The following is a 21129-nucleotide window of genomic DNA, read 5'->3' as shown; positions in this document are numbered from 1 at the left end:
TATTATTTCCAGTTGTTAATTGAAACACATGTATCTTGCCTCTCCCCCTAGATTGTAAGCTCTCTGAAGACAAGATCCATGTGCTGTTCATCCTCATGCTGCCCCCACAGCCTAGCAAAGTGCCTTGCATATAATCAGAAGGCCCTGAAATGACTGCTGACTGAATTGCTAACCAAGAGAAATGACCCCATATGAGGCAGCAGCAGGCCACTTTGTGTGGTATGCTTACACAGTACCCAGCACAGAGCAGGCGAGTGACAAGACCTGATCGAGCTGAAATGACTCTTCCTAAAGAGATAGACTGTGTTCTAGGAAGTCTGATATAAAATGATGCTGCAGGTTGCCCAGACTTCAGGTAAAAGAAGCAGGGATGAAGGAGGTGTGAGTGGTCATTTTCTATTTCTCCGTTAGGGCTGTTCTTGTACTGGATTAAGGTGATGATGGCTAAAACATAAGAGGAGGGTGAGTCAGACCCACTTCATGACCTATGATACAAAAGTGAGTATTTCAGTGCCTGATTAAGCCTCAAACCAAGCTGGATTCATTTTTGATTAGGAGAATCCTAAAGGGCCCCTGTCCTCAAGATTATATAAAAATCATCCCAGTCATGTACTTTTGAGAAAATAAATCAAAATAAACACAGAACCCAGTTCTTTAGAGAGGAAAGTAGATCTCAAATAGCTCAAGAAGCAATCCTTCCTACAATGAAGGTTGAAAAAAAGAAAGCCAAGACCAGTTGATTCTGGTTTGGGGAATGGTAACACTGGAGAACACACTCTGCTGTTTCTTGTGATGGCATCACTCGTGCTGAAGTTACCTCCTTTGTTGGCCTGGCCACCATCCCGCTTCACAGTAGGGAGGAAAAAGAGATGTATGAGTGTCTCCATAATTAAGTCCAAGTACTTGATTACTGCCTCTCTGGGAAAATGAACTTGACTGAAGGGAGAGTGAGCAGGCATTCATTCAAGCAACAAGCCACTTACTGAGTGCCTGTAATTGATGGGGAAAGATGACTCTTTTTAGACTGGACCATCCAAAATCAGTTGGGGGTAAAGAAAAAAAACAAGCTGGAGGGGTGAGAGGGAGAAAGACCGTAGTTGGTGGGTCTTTAGGGTACTCCTGAGGAAACCCCTCAGCTCCTGAGCTCACAGCTCAGTTCTAAATTCCAGGATGCCTGGTTAGAGAGAGAGGGAAACACACGTTCTCAGGGACAGAAGCCCACAGAGCCAAGGGGTCTGATTTCTAAGGCAGAATTTCATCAAGGGCTGGGTGACACTTTGGAAAGCCATCTGATCTCCAGAGGTCCTGATACACAAGAACAACTCAGCCCGTTCCATCAAGGGAGAGAGATGTGGACTCACCCCTTGGCCCCTCACGCGTACCCTCTTTCTTACCCCCTCAAGAGCCAAAGCAGCAGGTCCATCGTAAAAGGACGCCTCTCTTAGGAAAGCCTAGTTCAAGTGGGGATTTTTATACAAGCTCCATGTTTCCTGGATTCTTAGGAGCCTCCAAAAAGGCTGTAAATAATCCTTACTAAACAGGAAGAAGTATGAAATAGGCACAGGACCAACCACTGTGACTTCCATCGCTGAAAAGCACGGATTAAAAACGGGCAGTCAGACTTCCATACAGAGACTATAACTAGGGGTAGATCTTAGCCCCTTACTGTAGAAGTCCGATGTTGCACAGATGCACACACGCATACATGATCCCTGCTCTGAAGGCAGAGACAAGAGCGCAGAAAACAACACTGGATAAACTGGTCATTCTCTTACTTGTCCTTTACTGTGTTGTAAGAGATAAAGATTAATTTAAACAATTAGATTGCCCCTCATCTTTGCTCTCTATGTCTTCCCCAGATCTTTAGCAAAAAGCAATAAAATTCTCACCTGACCCTCAGTGGGCTGGGGACTTCTGCCTAGACTACCCAGTTCATTCACTCACATCCCCAAACCAAAACCTACAACCAAGTTGTAATTCCATATATTTAAAATTCATTCTACTCACCCACTCTGCAGTGGCCCGCTGCTCCTGGGTCCTTGAATTCAGTCCCTTTAAGGTGGGTCTTGCCACCTTAGAACCCACCCACCACTCCTTTTTTCTACCTCTGCTATTAAAATAGCCCTTCCTCTACTGCCTCACCAACCAACTACTTTAGAACCAAAAAGTCTTTGTCTATTCATCAACACTGTAAAAGTAACGTTCGTGTTATGTTTTTTAATCTACTGTCTGTGTCTTCCATGGTCCTCATCAGCTTATCTAATCAGCATGTCCTAGGGAGGCCTGTTACTTGCTGGTTTAGCTTGTCCAAGCACAACAGGACCAGCTGAGGCATTTACTCCAGGAGAATAGGCAATCCTCAGGAAAGATGTCAGACCGTTGGCCTCTTCTCGCCACAGGATTGAGATGAAGGAGAATCTTCCACATCCCACGGCCACTGCAGCTCTACAAACCCCAGTTCATGACTCTTTGGAGAAGGATACAGACAAGGAAAACCAAAGAACAAGCCAAACCCTGCATGAGCAATGTTTCATACTTTCTGAGTTTTCTAGGTTTTATGCTGATTTTCACCCTCATCTTATTAATTCCTTTTTTGGATTTAGGAAACATATGATGAGGCAGCAATAAGTAGAGGATTGGAATCTTGGAGAGAAGAGAGACAGTGAATGGGAAGTGAAAAGAAAAGAAGAAAGTTCGAGGCCAGGCATCAGTTGGTTTGGGCGGGGGCTGTGGGGGGCGAGTAGAGGGGATGGGGGAGGTGGAAAGCAAGCTGGGAAGTCTCTGGCATCTCCAGGTACCAAGTGCTAGGCTTGGTACTACACATATCTTCCCTTTTTTAACTCCCTCAGTGGTCCTGCCAGAACAGCATTTTCATCCCCAATCTTTGTAGACACAGAAACTGAGGCTCAGAGAATGCAATACTTGCCCGTGGATTCATAGGAGGACGAGCAGGGGCTGGAAGCTTCTTTGGAAGATGAACTCCAAGCCTCTTCTTTCACAGGCTCTTCTTGTGGATTTCCTGTGTCTTCAGACTTGTATTTCAGGGTTTGCTTCCCTTTCATTTAGGAAATTTATCTGCTGGTTTAGTCTCACTTTATTCTTAGATCATGTGACGTTTTCTCTCAGTGGAAAAACCACACTCTTTGACCTAGTCCTGCCTGCAGGAGATGATGAAAAAGTGTGTTTTGGAGGCCATGGCTGAGCCATCCCTGCAACAGTACATCCTAGCTCTTTTCACAATCCATGGAATGGAAGAGTAGCAAGGCTCCAGTGACCAACTCATCCTAATTTGCCTGAGACTTTCCTGATTTGAGCTCTGAGAGTCTGGTGCCAAAGGAAACAGTCAGGCTTAGGCAGACCAGGAGAGCCTAGCCCAGAAGAAACATAGTCTCAGGCCTTAGGGAGTTTCCAGCAGGCCAGAGATTAGACAAATTGACAAGCAGAAGAGTAGGAGGCCCATAAAGGAGCTCAAAGGGAGGAAGGTGTTCAGTAAAAGAAAAACCACATTGTTTGAAGAATTAATTCATTTCACAAATGGTCATTTCTTGCCTTCTAAGCATATTTGAGACAGAGGGAAGGAGCCATAGAAATGAAGAACTGAGAGGTGGAAGAAAACAGTGTACCCTGGGAACATGGAGGTGGTTTCCCGGGCACAGGGCAAGTTTGGGGAGAAAAAGGTTTGGGCCTGTAAACCTTGGCCATCCTAGAGAGAGACATAAACATCAGCAAATGTGTCTGAATTCAAAGGAATGTGGGACTGGACTTTGCACAAGAATGGAATAATTGGCTTCAGCGTGGATCACAGCACAGGTGGAAAGACCAATGGAGACATTACTGCAAAGCATTCAGGCAAAACCCTTTGGTTTCTACCTACCCAGGTTTTATTTAGACCATTTGGACATTTGTTCAGGTTATTTTAGTTTTTAATTTTCATTTTTGTCTTTTATTTCATACAGGAATTTGAGGGTGAGCTTTATCTAGGGTTGAGGAGGGGACAAGAAGATATGGGAAGGCAATGGCACCCCACCCCAGTACTCTTGCCTGGAAAATCCCATGGACGGAGGAGCCTCGTAGGCTGCAGTCCATGGGGTCGCTAAGGGTCGGACACGACTGAGCGACTTCCCTTTCACTTTTCACTTTCCTGCATTGGAGAAGGAAATGGCAATCCACTCCAGTGTTCTTGCCTGGAGAATCCCACGGACAGAGGAGCCTGGTGGGCTACCGTCTATGGGGTTGCACAGAGTCGGACACGACTGAAGCGACTTAGCAGCAGCAGCAGCAGCTTTTCCTCTAGGCTACACAAAGGGAACAGGTTTGCAGGGCGGATCCTTCCTGCTGGAATAAATAGGGAAGGAAGTGCCCTGGCAGCAAAGTGCTTTCCTCCTCGTGTCTAGTGCCTACTCAGTGGGCTTGTACTACCTGTGCCTCTGTTGACCCCTAATGCAATTGAATTGTTGTGACTGTCTCATATCCATGTTTATATTGGGTTATTTCTTTTTCCTTATTTATTTATAGGAATCCGTTCTATTCTAAACTCGGTTTTCCTTTTACAAAAATATTGTAAATATTTTTCTGTGTTTATCTTTTGTCATTCGTTCTTTTTAAAATTTTTATTTATCTATTTTCGGCTGTGCTAGGTCTTCATTGCTGGGCAGGCTTCTCCAGTTGTAGGCGAGCGGGGGGCAGCTACTCTCCCACTGTGGTGCCTTCTCTTGTTGCAGCTCCCGGCTCTAGAGCACATGGGCTCAGTAGTTGTAGGGCACAGGATTTACTGCCCTGTGGTATGTGGGATGTTCCCAGAACAGCGATCGAGCTAGTGTCTCCTGAACTGGCAAGTGGATTCTTAACCATGGGACCACCAGGAAAACCCTATTTATCCATATTTTTCTTGAAGGTTCCTAGGTTTGTTGTCAATCTCAGAAATGCTTTAACTATCCCCAAGTTTATGTACACCTACATTTTCTTTTAGTTCTTTTCTGGTTTTGTTTTCTCTGGACTTTAAATTGATATATGTTACAAGATAGGTTTTCACTTTACCATTTTTCTCAAGTGTTACATCACCGTTTATCAGACTTTGTACCCTCTACCCACCGGTTCAAATTACTGTCTTTATCACATACTAAATGTTGGTGTGTGCTGAGTCTGTGCTCAGCCAACCATCCTGACAGTATGTTCTAAACTTGGTTTCCTTTTGCTACTACCTACTCCCTCCCAAGCCACTGTGTTCTGACTTCTGCCCCCATGGTGTCACAGACATTTCCCTAGCAAAGCTCATCATCAGATTACTAATTGCCAAAGTCTGAATGCTTTTCAGGTCTGTTCTTATATGGATCTCTCCATACATCTGATGTTGTAGGCATTTCTTTCCTTCTCGAAATCCCTTCTTCTGGGGTGATTTTGTTTTCTTGTTTGTTTTGGTAAATTTGGGGGATTTCTCAGTCATTGGCTATGGGAATCATCATCTTTGCTAAATAATGCCGTGGTGTTTTCTAGAGGGGCTTTAGCAGTGTGCTATAGTCTAACTAGATTTTTTTTTAATTTATTTATCTACTTATTTTTGGTGGTGCCGGGTCTTTGCTGCTGCGTGGGCTTTTCTCTAGTGTCAGCGAGCAGGGGCTCCTCTCTAGCTGTGGTACGTACCCTTCTTATTGCACTGGCTCCGCTTGTTGCAGAGCACAGGATCTAGGGTGCACAGGCTTCAGTGGTTATGGCACACAGGTTTAGTTGCTCTGTGGCACGTGGGATTGTCCTGGACCAGGGATCAAACCCAGGTCGCCTGTATTGGCAGGCAGATTCTTCACCACTGAGCCACCAGGGAAGCCCCTAACTAAATTATTTAAAGACAAGAGTTGGTAGACCAAGGATGCTCTGGGTCTTAGTTCGCCCCACAAATTTTCTCCTCTCTTCTGTGAGCTTGCATCCTACTGGCTTAAGTGAACCCCACCACCATCACCACTCTCTCCTGCAACACAAACCAGCTGAGAACTTTAAAGACTTATCCTCCGAAAGCCTCATTTTTGTATTTTATTCCCTGTTCCAAAATCAACAGTGGCTTCACAGGAAAGTCAATAAAGTCTAAACTTCTTGGATTCACACCCAAGACCTTCCCTTGCCTGGCTTCCTCCTTTTTCTCAAGACTTATGTCTCTCCACTCCCAAAGGAAATGACTTGAATCCATCCAAGTGAACTCACACTGCTGGTGGGAGTGTAAACTGATACAGCCACTCTGCAAAAACAATGTGGTAAGGTTTAATAAAGATGAAAATACATACACTAAATGACCAAGCAGTTTCACTTGTGTATGTGTGTGCCAGGGCACATGAACGAGGATATTTACATAGCATCATTTGTAGGTGGTCCAAATGGAAGCAACCCAAATGTCTATCAAGAGTAGAATGCATACGTTCCAGCCTCTGCACCCTTCTTCACTCTGTCTCCCCAATGATCTTAGGTCAATGCACAGGTTTCATTTTCAGACATATCTTCATCTAAAACAGGAGCCCAGGGACTTCCTTGGTGATCCTGTGGTTAAGAATCTGCCTGCCAGTGCAAGGGGCACAGGTTCGATCCCTGCTCCAGGAAGATCCCACATGTCCCGAGGAGCCACAACCAAGTTGTAGCCATTAGCCACAACTACTGAGCCCACATTCTAGAGCCTGTGTTCCCCAACAAGAGATTCCACCACAATGAGAAGCCCGTGCACCACAGCTAGAGAGTAGCCCCTGTCCACTGCAACTAGGGAAAGACCAAGCACAGCAACGAAGACCCAGAGCAGCCAAAAATATAAATGATCTTTTTTTTTTCAACAAAAAGGAGCCAAATTACTAACGTTCCAAAATAGAAACTTAGGATTTTTTTCCATTGAAAACTGGATTTCCAATATCGTAGTGTTAATATGTAGAAAAATTCTAACAAGTTGTAGTCATGTTTTATCATTATGTTAATCTAAGTGCTCCTTTTCCTCTTAAAATTAACTTTTAAAAGTGTATATACATTAAATGAAAAAATGAAGTATAATCTACAAAAGTATTGAATCTATGTTGTACACTTGAAATTAACATAGTACTGTAAATGGACTATAGTTCAATAAGTAAATAAATAAAATAGCATACATATAAAAATAATAAAATAAAAGTTATATGAAGTAAAATCCATTCTCTTTTGGGATTCAGTTGTATAAGTGTTAACTAATACATACATATCCTTTGCTTTTTATTTTTTCAAGATGGGTTTAAAGTAACTTATCTGGGGCTCTGGAAAACAAAGTTTGACTTCACAACTTAATAGGCCTGTTGAGTTCACAAAAACACAGTTCCACCTATTGGTCCTTCCTCAGCTGTTTAAGTCCTGATTGTCTTCCAGGACAGCCAGTTCTGAGCGGACACGTTCCACTAAGATTGGAAAGACTTCTCCTGACAAAAGGCCTGAATTTATCTCTGTGGAAAATTAACAAGATGTTGGTGCAGATGAAGGATCTTTCTAAACCAGCTGTCCCTGGCTGCCAAGTACGAAGGGAACCTAAAACTCCAGAGGAAGGCCTGCCATATCTGAGCTCCCTCGTCTTCTAGAAAGTGTCAAGATGTGATGACTTATGCTTTGAGGGAGAGTGAACACTTGTCCCCTCACTTCTACAAGAAAGGCAGGGAACACAACCATTAGTAATCATAGTTTTTGAAGTATTTTAAATGAGCTAAACTAACTGTTTAACCATAAGCCCACCATTCTACTCCACTTGCTCTGACATTAAGCAGGAAAAAAAAAAATCAAAATTCTCATTATTAGTAAAAAAAAAAAAAAAACAACTAGAGATCCCAACCTATTTGTAGACCAGCCACTACCTTGCCCACTCCGTTCATCCCTTCCCATTCCAGTTGTTTTGACCTTTCTACTTCAGTGGTTGACTTCACAAAAATGGGATGCTAGGCCTCACCAAGATGGTGACCTTGGTAGCCAGCCTCTCTGGATGTGTAGGATTTAGCATCTCCTACAAATCCCCAGGTGATGCTAATGTTGTTGGTCAGGTGACCACACTTGGATATCACTGCTATAAATCTAATTAATAATTCATAGGAAATATGAAAGGTAGGGGAACCTATTAATACCGTGAGGATACATTACAAACAGACTCTGAGAAATAGTTCCTTCAACAAATAAATTATAAGGAAAAAGCGAGCAAGAAAGAATCTAGAGATTAAAATAAACAATAGGCATAAAGAAGAGGGCCAAGATAGCAGCCTAGTCAGAAAACAAGGCTTGTCCTGCACATGAAGTTGGGTGTCAACATCTCCAAGCTTCTTCCAGGCCTCCAATGGTGCCTACAGGCTGGAATTCAGGCAGTCTGCTTAGACTGTTCCCATTCAACTCATCTTAAAAGGAAGGACTACCTATATCAATTCAAATACAAAGTATCAGGGGAGTTCTTTGCTCAGGCACCAGAACAGTATCCTGGCTGAGGAAACAATGACAAGTAACAAATTCCAGGTCTTATTTTGAAATCTAACTCCAGGATGTCACCGTTCATATAGCTTTCATTTGCTTCATAGACCAGGGTGATGTCTTTGATTTTAATATTCCTTTCTAAAAATCACTTCAGGTGGGTAACGTAGGAGGTATCTGAGGTACCTGAGAGCCTTAGGAAATGGCTGCTCATCCCAATTGAATCTGGGCTGCAGGAAGAACGAAATCATTAAGTAATGGGAAGATTATGACCAAAAGAGGACTTGATTCTAAGCTCAGGACTGCAAGGGGCTGGAGTTCTAAGTTTACCCCCAACCCCCTTCTAGGCGTAAAGTCACTACTGTCCCTCCATCCTCCAAGATTGCCATCAGCAATCACGTTGCCCCACCACCCATCCACACTTAACCACAGAAGCAGTGATGCAGGTTTCCCTTTAGGGGGGATTCTCTTGCTCTTGTCATGACACCAGCTCGTCGCTGAGCCATGACTCGGGGAAGCTTTGGCACTGCATCCAGCTCTGTTCCAAACCTGGCACGCCAGCCAGCCAACCAAGTCCAGGTCTGAATGGCACTGGTAGGACATCAAGGACATACCTGAAGAATAAAAATACCCTTGAGAAGTGGGGGAGAGAAAACCCCACCTTCGAGGAAGAAAATGAAGAAAGTTTTGGAGGAGGTACAGAATGCAGATCTAGTAAAAGAAACTTCTCTCTAAAGAATTACCGGCAAGATGTATGGGTTTGGGGATGGTTAGAATCCTTATACTGAGCCAGTGGATATTTTTGAAGACCTTGTCATAGATCTCATCACTGAAATGATTTAAGGAGATGTCAATTGGAAGACAAGGTCAAATGCAAATTGAAGATATCTTGATTTGAAAGGATCCAGGGAAGTTTGCTGAGGTTAGAAGTCTTGCTTACTATGAAGAACTGAAGCTTCTTTTATAATTTTAAATTTCTAAAGTTTCATTGTTTTGTGGACAGCTATAAATAGTGACGATATTTTCTACAGTAAGGTTCTGATATTTAACCATGTAAATGAAAGATGAAGAAAAACAAGATTTTCACGTCTTTGATTTTAGAGTGATATTCGAGATTTTAATTGCCTGCCTTTATATTGCCATATTCAAATACTTACTGGGTTTTAATGACCACGCAAAAGCTAAAGTATCTTAGAAACCATGTAGCTCCTTTTGACTATCTGAAGTATTATGTGTTTTTATTCCATTGTAGGCTATACTATAACTGTTCAATATGTGAAAACTAAATGTCACCTTGGACCCTATGATAGCTGAAAATGCATTTCATGTATTCTTATTTCTAGACAACAGTAATCTAACAGATTATTAAGGACAGTGAGTTAATTTGTGGTTCTTTTAAGTAAAAGATGATTTGTAAGAATGTTTATCTGCTTCAAAAGATAACTTGTTTTAATACTTTCTTCAGATAGCAAGTGATTTTTTTTTTTTAGAAACAAGCTTCACATGAATACTTCAGTGTTGGAAGGTTTATTTAAAAGCTTTGAGACGTATATATACTATCTGTCAAGTTGTAGAAGAACCCATTTTCCCAGATCAGATTAAAGCTTCTAAAATAAATGCTTTCAGTAGTAGCTAGAATGGCATTGCTTAACAAGTTGAGAAAGAATAAGCATTTGGCATAACAAATATTAATATATTTGTTAGTACTTGTTCATTGTGGAAAAGTGTTATTGACTAAAAGCAAATATAGCTACAGAAACCACTTGCTCAATTTCCTGTAGTTCAGGATACAAAGATTTTGTGTATAATATTACACTTATTACACTCTATATTACACTCTATAATATTACACTTAAGAATTGATACTGCATTTCAAAGGATCAATGGACGTTATTATTTGTGAAACTGAACATTTTATGTGCTGCTTATAAACATTATCTATAAATCAGTACTTGGGAAAGTTGTACTTTCTTAACCTATGAATACCAGGAATAAAATATGAAAAATTAAACAGAACAAATTACCCTGGGAGCACAAATCTTTGAAAAGTTGGAAATACCTCCCTCCTCCAGGATGAAAATTGTTGGGCAACCTTTTCCTTAGCTTCCCCACTGCGTGCACGCTGATCTATGCCATCCCTTTTGTTGTTGTGCAGCCGTCATTAATGAGATGGAAATAGCGGGCCATGCATTCCATACGCACAGCAGACTCTGAAGAGCTCAGCAAAGCGGGGAGAAATGACCTCTAATATGTATAAAATTCTCCACCTTTCAAATTCCTCAACTTATTTCAGAGTCATCTCATGACCCTCCTATTTAGCAATTTCAGGGGACAAAAAACTTGCCACGTCCTTCTCCATTAAGCCAATTCTCTGAAAATGGATAGACAGACAGACTGGCCTCAGTGTTTAAAAATAATTTTTACAGGAATATGGATAGAGAGGCTTCCCTGTGGCTCAGCTGGTAAAGAATCCGTCTGCAATGCGGGAGACCTGGGTTCCATCCCTGGGTTCGACCCCTGGGTTGGGAAGATCCCCTGGAGAAGGGAACGGATATCCACTCCAGTATTCTTGCCTGGAGAAGTCCATGGACTGCATAGTCCATAGGATCACAAAGAGTTGGACACAACTGAGCAACTTTCACTTTCACTTGGGGATAGACAGGGCTGTCTCTCCGGGTCACTGTTCTACACTCTTCCTCGCTGCACGCAGTGCTGACTGCAGCGCCATCACTCTCTTGCACGTTTGCATGCCTCTTTCTGTGATAAAAGGCTTGTGCCTGTGGCACTTCTACCATTCCATTCATTCTGAAAGTGGAACATCTTTGGCCAATTTGGTATGGCTTGAATGAAGAAAGCTCCAAGGGCTCTTCTAAGTTATCTTCTAGGGAAGTGTTTCTTACAACCATCCAGTTGCTGCATTTGAAGAAAAGCTTTGCTTGGTATTTGTCCCATATTTAATCTAAAGTCAGAGTATTTAGAATTTTGAAACTGACCTGTGGAGCAGGGGTTGAAAGCATTTAACTCTTGTTCAATACCCAGGCTCTCCTACTGCCTGAGTGTCTACCTGGTCCATTTCCATAAACATTTTTTTTAACCCTTTCAAATCTTCGGTATAAATTTATTACCTCTACCATCATTTGAAAAGTTGGAAAATCACCCCTTCAGCTATTTGACAGGCTTCCCAAAGTGAAGGATTTTATATCCATCGCCTAGAGCAACTCAGAAGCAAGTTGCTCTCCCACCACTTTCCTTTCTTTCCTTCCTTCACTCCCCAGTCCTTCCACATACAATGCTGGGAGGAGAGTACTCCTTCTCAGGTGCCGGGCACTATCTACTTGGCACATTACTGGGTAATTTGAGGCAGAAACAAGAGGATATAATTTCTTTCCTCAGGGCACATTTGGATGCTGTTATAGACTGAAAGTTTGTGCCCCCCAAAATTCATTTATTGAAATCTAATTCCCAATGTGATGGTATTTTACCAAGTAAAGCTTTGAGAGGTAACTAGGTCAGAAAGGTGGAGCCCTTGTGAATGGGATTAATACCCTTACATAAAAGGCCAGTTATTGTTGTTGTTCAGATGCTCAGTCTGACTGTTTGCGACCCCATGGACTGTGGCACACCAGGCTTCCCTGTCCTTCACTATCTCCTGGAGTTGGCGCAGATACATGTCCACTGAGGTGGTGATACTTTCTATCTCATCCTCTGCTGCCCCCTTCTCCTTTTGCCTTCAATCTTTCCCTTCATCAGGGTCTTTTCCAATGAGTCGGCTCTTCACATCAGGTGGCCAGAGTACTGGAGCTTCAGCTTCAGCATCAGTACTTCCAGTGAATATTCAGGGTTGAGTTCCTTTATGATTGACTGGTTTGATCTCCTTGCAGTCAAATGGACTCTCTAGAGTCTTCTTCAGTACCAAAATTTGAAAACATCAATCCTTTGGCGCTCAGCCTTATTTATGGTCCAACTCTCACATCTGTACATGACTACTATAAAAACCATTGCTTTGACTATATGGACCTTTGTCAAAAAAGTAATGCCTGTGCTTTTAATATGCTGTCTAGGTCTGCCATAGCTTTTCTTCCAAGGAGCAAGCCTCTTTTAATTTCATGGCTGCAGTCACCACCTGCAGTGATTTTGGAGCCCAAGAAAAAAGGTCAGAGAACTAGCTTACTCTCTTTCTGCCATGTGAGAATACAAAGTCAGCCACCTGTAACCAAAAGGGCACTCTCTCCAGAACCTGACCATGCTAGCACCCTGATCTCAGACTTCCAGCCTCCAGCACTGAGAAATCAATCTTGGTTGTTGATAAGCACCCCAGTTTGTGGTATTTTGTTATAGCAGTCCAAGCTAATACAGATGCTTACACTCTGAATGAAAGAAATCCTTATATTTAGTTTCAAAACATATTCTCTCTCCTTGACTTCCATCTTCAATCTCTTCCTAACACCCCTGGGTCTTTTTCTGGTTTTCCATTGTACTCCCCCTCTGGCAACTCTATTCTTGCAAAGCCGTGGCAGGACATCTTTAAATTAATGTTTTACATAGAAAACACTAAAAGGAAAATCTCTACCATCACTAGTGACTAAGTATTGAGAACCTATGATCTCAGTCCTCCTCCATGTTACATTCTTTGTATTCTGGGATGATAACATTCGATATATTTGAATTGTTGACATATTGAAAATAAAGTTTAAGATATATTCATATACATATGTGTTATATTAGTATGATAATAGCAATTTAGAATATGGAACTCAAGAGACAACTATTATATATATATATAGTTATATATAAATAGTATAGTATATACTATTTATATAATATGAAAATGAAAGTCACTCAATTGTGTCCAACTCTGTGACCCCATGGAATTCTCCAGGCCAGAATACTGGAGTGGGTAGACTTTCCCTTCCCCAGGGGATCTTCCCAACCCAGGGATCAAACCCAGGTGTCCCACATTGCAGGTGGATTCTTTACCAGCTGAGCCACAAGGGAAGCCCAAGAATATACTAGAGTGGGTAGCCTATCTTTTCTCCAGTGGATCTTCCATACTCAGGAATTGAACCAGGGTCACCTGAATTGCAGGCAGATTCTTCACCTACTGGGCTATCAGGGAAACCCATTTATATAATATATACACAGTCTACTATCCTTTTCTTGAAACTTATCCAAATACACATACTATAAAACAAAACATTTATTAAGACAATCAGGGAAATCTGAACACCGGATATTTGATGACATTTTTTTTTAGGTGCAATACTGGTATTGTAGTTCTTCTTAAGTATCTTGTAGGGATACTAAAATACTTTTGGATGAAATGATAAACTGTCTGGGATTTGCTTCAAAATAATCTGGGGGCAGAGGTGAGTGAAGAGCCTCATAGAGGAAAGAGGATCACTACACTCTACTTCTTTTCATCTGTATGCTAAAATTTCCCACAATAAAAAGTAAGACATCACAGAGAGACAGACATAAATCTACTCAGACACCAGTTACTTGAGTGAGATGAGTCCAGGTCTCACTCCCAAACTCCCCGACCTTCTGCAGAGAAATGGAGGCCAAACGTCCCAGGCCCCAGTTCTGAGCACCTCAGCAACAGGGGCCGTCTGCCCTTGGGAGGGGCACTGCCGGTTTCAGCTGGCTCGTGTGGCAGAGATGAAGGAAGCCAGAGTGAATGGACATGCGTCCCCGCACACAGAGGAGGACGGCAGCACGGAGGTTAACGTCCTGGGGTGCAGGAGAGGCCGCTCACCCTCAGATGCCGTGTCCTCTCAGTGTTCCAGGCCTGCTGGATGGGGTTCAAGGAATTCAGTGCCGTGAAGCTTCCCTAGGGACGTGCCTGGTGCGGCAGCGCTCAGGCTCTGGGCTCACTCAGCCTCAAGGCTGAGGAGGGCAGCGCTGGCTCTGGAGCCTGGCCTACTCTCTGTGATTAGCCAGCAGAGACTCGGCTCTCTGTACTGCCTCCACTCCCGCTTCTCACTGCGGGATAGCACAGAAGATGGGAACGAAGAAGGCAAATTCAAACTGAGGTGAGGTAGGAGTACCACAAACATTTAATGCTTCCCCAGCCTTGGCTAAGAGTAGGATGGTAGAAAGAGGATGGCAATCACTCATGGAAACAAGCCAAAAACTGGGGCCCTGGGGACCACCTGGCCTTTGGAATCCAAAACATGATTATTCGTGTCACAAGTATATGTCTTGGGAACGTGGCTGCTTATATTTCATTTCCTTTTCATTTACTCAATATCAGCCTCCCCCAGTATCACTTCTTATTGAATACCTGGGTCAAACATGTTATTTCATTTAATCTTTCCCCAAAGGCTACCTGAAGAAAAAAACACCACCTGAGGAAGGTGCTATCAGCCTCATATTATAGATACAGAAATTGAGGCTGAAAAGTTAAGCAACTTCCCTGAGTTCATATAGCTTATAAGTGCAAGAGCTGGGACACAAGCCTTATATAACTTCATTATGTTGTCTCTACCTCGGGTAAGGTAATGTTGACCCTGGAAATCTGCCCAAGGTCCCCCAAAAGAGAGGGGCTCCTACGAGATAAAATTGAGACTGTATTCTATCACAACTCTAGGCAGTTCTAGGTTTAGATGGATCAAAGGAGGCTGTTCCCATGCTCTGCACCATCCTTGGTACACCGAGTGCCTCACAAAGCCTCCCTACCCACCGTCACATCCTATCCCAGGTCCCAGAAATCCCTTGGGATCCATGAGCAGCTCCCATTGTCATCTGCAGACAACCATGCTTGCGTCTGCCAGTCCCCTGGCCGCCCGACTTGAACCTCTGAGTATGGGACACAGCAGTGCACACAAACTGCCCTCCCCTTTCTCACCACCACAAACCAGTTTCTTTTCCTTCTCTTCCATCAGTAGAGGGAGCTCTGGCCAGCTCAGCAGGCATCTCAGAATCAGATGCCACTTTCTTTCTGAACTCAAGCCCATTTGACCTTGGCCACCGGAAACTATCAGCACTCTCTCTCTCTGCCTTGGCCCTGTGACACCTCCTCTGGGGCCTCTTGTCCAGCGGGTGACCCCGGTCCTCTGCTGTGGGTTAACTCTCAGAACCGCCCAGGGCTCCACCCTCCTCCTGCCCTGGCCTCTCTCCTCAGGTGATTTGCAGCTTCACCTGATCCCCGGGCCTCTAGCTGCTTACTCTGCCTTGATCAAGTCCTGTTGGCCAGCGCCCTTCTGTTCGCCTTGCCACTTCGGGACCTGCATTTGATGCCATGCTGCAGGGCATGGGATCTGGCTTTTCTGGTGGTCAACTAACACAATCCCAGCAAGTGATGGGGAGCAAACACCCAATGGGGCAAACCTGGAGCAACGAAGGACAGGAGACAGAACAGAGAGGAGGCTAAGCTAGCTCTCCCCCTCCCCATCAGCCCAAACAAAGTGTTTCTGCATCATCTATCCAGAGACCACACACAGACAAGAGGCCAGCTGTGTATTGCTGAAGCAGTGGCCCACTCGTTAAAACACGCCTCGAGCTTCCTTCGCCTTCCCTGCCTAGCCTTCCTCAACCACTGCTTAAGGTTGTAGATGTAGTGGTAGATCTAGTGGATCTACCAATAAAGCACCAGTGCACCAGCTCTGCCTCAGGTTCAGTGTTCTAAGTAACCTGAATTAAAACAATACACCTCATCCCAATCATGCCTTCAGCCACCGCTGACACACTCCCACCTCATTCCCCAAACTGCACTGCAATCCAGACTTCTCTGCTGAGCTCTAGACCCAGCTGGATCCAACCACAATGGACATCTCTACTAGGACACTCTCACAGGCACCTCACTCATTTCTAAAATGAACCGCATGCTCCTTCACGAACATGTGCCCATCTCCTGTGTTTTGGGGGAGGCAGAGATGAAAGACACTTTCAAAGAACTCTCAGTCTGGCTACAGGGGGAGACAGATGGGCTAACTCACAATTAGTATGAAAGAGAAGCTTACTGGCATAAAGGAATGCCGAAGGATGGTGTACTAAAAAAGAGGAGGAGGCCTGCTGGGTGCCACCCGTGCATGCATTAACTCAGCCTTCACCACAGCCCTGTTATTGTTATTTCTATTTTGCAGTTGAGAAGGCAGACCAAGAGATGAGAAATCTTGACAATGTCACAAAGAAACTAAATCCAAGCACACCTGAGAAAAAAAAAGGTTCTGGGTTTTTGCTGCTCCAGAAGAGGAGCACCTAAGAGGTCACTGGGATTGGTGTTTTCCTAAGGTATCAAAGCCAGAACTGTCAATAAATGCCCAGGATGTCAGCTAAGATGGGGTGGGGTGGGGGCAGAGAGGTAGGAAGAAAGAAAGGAGGTAACTGGCATTCTGGGCAGTGGGAAGAGGCCTGAGCAATCACAGGGTGGCGAAGCAACTGCAGGGGGCACTAATGCTAGACCCCAAGGCACGAGAGGCTGGAGAGGCGGGCAGGGTCCAAAGCACGGATCGCGCCATTCCAGTGAATTTAAAGTTTAACCTCTAGACACTTGGAGGAACCATTTCAGGATTTAAACAGAGAATGACATGGCCCAGGGTATATTTTGGAAAGGTGTCCCTCGGGCATCTATGAGAAGGCAGTGGAGGTGGGAAAACCATTTTCAAGACTGCTGAAATACCCGGAGCAAGAACTTACACACCCAGTTAGCTGTAAAGGGGCTGGGGAAAAGTGAACAGATTTGAGAGACAGTGATGAAGGAAAGACTAAACCGAGTAACTAAATTAGCTCAGGAGGGTGGAAAAGACCTCAGACACCCTGGTGTGTGCCTTGTTGTACACAGGACACGGAGATGATTTCCATTTTAGACAGGTACACACAGGCGACCGAATGAATGTGTGGCATTCTGAGAGCAGTGACGGTGAGAAACCGCCTCCAAGGAAAAAGGACAGAATGAAAAAGACCTGCCCTCTTCTTGTGCCCCCAGGAGTTGCCTAGTCTTGGCCCTTGGAATCTTAACCACCCAGGGGAAGGCAGGTCAGCCAATTAGGTAGACAGGACAGGAACACAATCCAATCCCAGGGGAAAAGAGTGTGGTCTGCAATTTCCTCAGCACTAGAGCAGCTCAGTGTGAAGAGGTGAGGTAAAAACTTCGTGGTATCAAAACACAAAGCCACCCTTTTCAACCACTTCTAGAAGAATTAAAAAACCCTAAGGTATCCCTTGTATATAAAGAATTATACTCGATGCATCTCGAATGGTATCAGCTATGTGTAATCGTTGACAGTACTGAGGAAAGTCACACAAATCACTTTCTCTTGAACCCAGTTTAAAGAAACTAAGGTACAGAGCAGGCATCAAACACCGTATTCCACTGACCTTCCCAGAGGGTGCGCCCCTGGGGACCTGCCCACCTGGAGCACCCCCGTCCCGTCTGATCCTTTCCCACAAGGCAGAGGATGTGACACAGCTGGAGCTGCTCCTGAGCACCAAGGGCGGCTCCATCCATCTGGATCAGAGACCTCCGGCAGCCTGGGCAGGATGTCTCCAAGGAGGGAATAGAGGGGGAGGGAATTCCCTGGCAGTCCAACAGCTAGGGGGCTGTGCTCCCACTACAGGGAGTGCAGGTGTGCAGCACAGCCAAAAAAAAAAAAAAGAGTATCAAGAAACTGAGCTAAACTGGGGCTAGGCTCTAAAACGCCGAGGCACTGCTCACTGGCCTAATGGGCCCCAAATCTGAGCCAGAGCCCATGTGTGCTAAGTCTCCTCAGTCCGACTCTGTAAAACCCTACGGACTGTAGCCTGCCAGGCTCCTCTGCCCATGGGGATTCTCCAGGCAAGAACACTGGAGTGGGGAGCCATGCCCTCCTCCAGGGCATCTTCCTGACACAGGGATCGAACCCATGTCTCTTACATCTCCTGCATTGGCATGTGGGTTCTTTACCACTAGCACCACCTAAGCCAAAGCCCAGAAATGTGCGAACTTTTTCAAAGGAACTCCCCAGGTGATCTTAATTTGTAGTGGGCCTTGGGAGCAGCTTTAGTAATGTCTATCCTTTCTTACCAGTCTATGACTTTGGTCTTCCGTTGCTTAGTAAATATTCCCTCTGAGAGGCCTCAGATCTTACAGGGAGACTGCCAGCGCCTCAGAAAGTTGGCTGGAGTGGCAATCATACCATTAGCCAAGCTCCAAACACTGCTGGCCTGAAGAGCAGTGAAAGATCCAGAGAACAGAGGCAGGGCTTCAGAGATGACAACACTCCCCACCCTCCTAACTCCATTAAATGAACTCAGGAGCCAAGCCCTTGGTTGAGCCCTTTCCCCCTGCTCAGAGAAACTTAACTGCACACAAATTTGAGGGACAGAGCATTCCACTGGTCACGAAAGAGGGAGATCTTCAAATTTGGCACAGCCAGAGCCTTCTCAGCATCCCTTCTCCTCTACTCCTGCTGAGTCAAGTGGCCCAATTCCCACTCCCAACATCACACAGACAACACTGAAGCAGAAGTGGCTTTAATCAAGGAGTGAAGTCCTCAGTTGGAGAGACCTCATTCAACCTTTGGTTGTGGGCTCTCAACCTACCTACCCGCTAGAGCCCCTGAAGCTCCTCAGGAAGAAGGGAGCAAATGAACAGCGAACTCTGGCAGAGGCCAGGGAAGGGAAACAGGGGAACCCAGGTCAAGGGGCCAGGGCAGGGCGCTGAAGGTGGGCGTGGAGCCGAGTGGGGCAGGAACAGCTTACACACGCAGTTCTCCCGGGGGGCTGCCCAGTGGCTAGGCATCAGGAGGAGCAGCTCCAGGAGGGCTGCGGGCAGGAGCGGGCAGTGAGGGAAGAAGCATTTAGGAGATGAGGCGGTCGTGGAGTTGGTGCAGCTGCTCCTGGGTGAGCACCAGCCGGTGTCGCTGCCCGAGGCCAGCCGCGCACGAGAAGGTCACTTTGCCCATGTACACAGTGTCGTCCTGCTGCTCTTCCTTGGCCTGGGAATCGGGAAGGGACAGAGGCCGCCAGGTCAGGGGCTCACCTGAGCTGTGTGCCACTGACAAGGTCCCAGAGCACCGAGACCTTGGGAGACGGGGGCTTTGAGGCTCCTAGACGACAATGACCACACTTTCCAAATCAGAATTGAGGCACACAGCCTGACAAGGGAGTTTTGAGTCTCTCCTGGTGTCAGAATCACAGACGATGTTTAACTGCTAAAATATTGGAATTTCGGAAAGCACTGCAAGCACTGTTAAGTGACTTGCAAGTTAAGACTTGGCCAGATGACTCAAGGTCGTTGGACCTGAGACCCCCAGAAGCCTCTTCAAATTCTGGAGGAGAGGGCAAGGCCTCATCTGAGCCTTCACTGCCCACCACCCCCCACCCCATGCTCCCTCTTACCCTGAGGAAGGCTGATGAAGGGAAGGTGGCAAAGTCAGTGGGGACCGTGGCTCCAGGGCGCTGAGATACAGTCTCCTTAAGGACCTCATCCTGGCAGATAGGGGGACAGGAGTCATTTAGGGGACCCTCCACAGGTTAGCCCAGTATCTCCCTGGCTTCACAGGAATACTAATACCAAGGACAGGGACCCGGTTCTCTTCTATCACCATACCTTTGCTCTCAACTCCAATCCCATCCCTACCCAACATCCTTACTTTATAGATACTTAACCTTCAGGGTTCATCTCAGATTCTGTAACTTCTGGGAAGCCATTCTCAACCATTCTACTCTGCGGTGATCTCAGCTCTGACAGAGAGCTGCGCTACACTGAAGATGATGCTAGCTCACCCCAATTTGTGGTAGGAATCTCTTTTCTATTGAGGGAATCTGTTTGGGAGTGAGCTCCCAAGGCAGGAACCCGTCTTCCCTCCCACCTCCTTTGCAACGTGTCACCTAGTTCAGGGCTGGACCCCTAGCAACCCTGGGGGTCCTGGTGGAAATGGCCATGCTAGGGCCTCCAGCACAGAATGCTCTGAAGTGCGCACTCCTGGGTGAGGAAAAGCAGGTCTAAACTAACCTTGAGCTTCTCAATGGTGTCACTTAGGGACTTGAGCTGAGCCACCTGCTCCAGGAGCTGGGCCGACGGGCTCTTGGCAGCTGTGGGGAGAGAAGGCTAGTGAGGCCTGCCAAGGCGCAGGCAGGCAGCTTGACTAGTGACCCTTCATCCAGTCCAGCTTCCTGCCTCAAGCAAACTGAACACTGAGACCAAAGAACAGGGCTAGGAAGAGCCTCTCTGGTGTGGGAAGTGCCTAGGCAGGGACTGCATCCCTGAGGCAAGGGGAGGGGCTGTGGTTTTCATCTCAGGAGTGGGTAGGTCCGTACCAGGGTTGGAGCGAGTGATGTCCACTACGTGCGTGCATGCGCTCAACTGATTCAACGTCTCCAGCAGCTGGTTGGTCTTACGATACAGCGCTCCAGCAGCAAGCTCACTGCCAGGGCCCTCGTGGGGCGGGAGAGAGAGTTTGGCCACGTGCAGAGGGGGCAGGGCTGCTAAGGATGCCTTCATCTGGGCTCCCTGTGAGCGAAGTGGGAAGAAGAGTGGTGGTAAGAAGTGCCGGACAGCCCTACCGTCTATCAGTGGCGAGGTACCCTCTCTGTGACCTCCTCACCTTGAGGGTGCTGTTCTCGTGCTGGAGCTGGGAGATGTGCAGCCTCATGGCAGAGATCTGCTGAAGCAGCAGTGGTGAGTCCTTCACCAGCCCGGGGCCTGGCACAGACCCCGGAGCCTGTCCAGGGGCACCTCCTACGGGGACCACAACAAATGTCATGAGCCCC

General features: G+C 45.7%; 2 protein-coding genes across 7 annotated transcripts in view; both read right to left on the bottom strand.

Moving 5' to 3' along the window:
* SLC4A5 (solute carrier family 4 member 5) overlaps positions 1-2176 on the bottom strand; it is a 138809-nt gene extending 136633 nt beyond the window's left edge. The window contains exon 1 of the mRNA XM_061431876.1: positions 2008-2176. The gene's annotated coding sequence lies outside the window, so the exon portion shown is untranslated. The remainder of the gene's footprint in view (positions 1-2007) is intronic.
* A 16696-nt stretch (positions 2177-18872) lies between these two features.
* DCTN1 (dynactin subunit 1) overlaps positions 18873-21129 on the bottom strand; it is a 30006-nt gene continuing 27749 nt past the window's right edge. For all 6 annotated transcript variants that reach the window (XM_061431872.1, XM_061431875.1, XM_061431873.1 and 3 more), the window contains 5 exons: positions 20964-21097; positions 20677-20869; positions 20372-20451; positions 19756-19845; positions 18873-19352 (listed from right to left, as the gene is read on the bottom strand). In XM_061431872.1, coding sequence (XP_061287856.1) covers positions 19215-19352; positions 19756-19845; positions 20372-20451; positions 20677-20869; positions 20964-21097 — 635 coding nt within the window. In that variant the 3' untranslated portion in view covers positions 18873-19214. The remainder of the gene's footprint in view (positions 19353-19755; positions 19846-20371; positions 20452-20676; positions 20870-20963; positions 21098-21129) is intronic.

Source organism: Bos javanicus, chromosome 11 (assembly GCF_032452875.1).
Source record: "Bos javanicus breed banteng chromosome 11, ARS-OSU_banteng_1.0, whole genome shotgun sequence".
Lineage (NCBI taxonomy): Eukaryota > Metazoa > Chordata > Mammalia > Artiodactyla > Bovidae > Bos > Bos javanicus.
The sequence above is the reverse complement of the archived record's forward strand: the minus strand, read 5'-3'. Positions and strand labels throughout refer to the sequence as shown.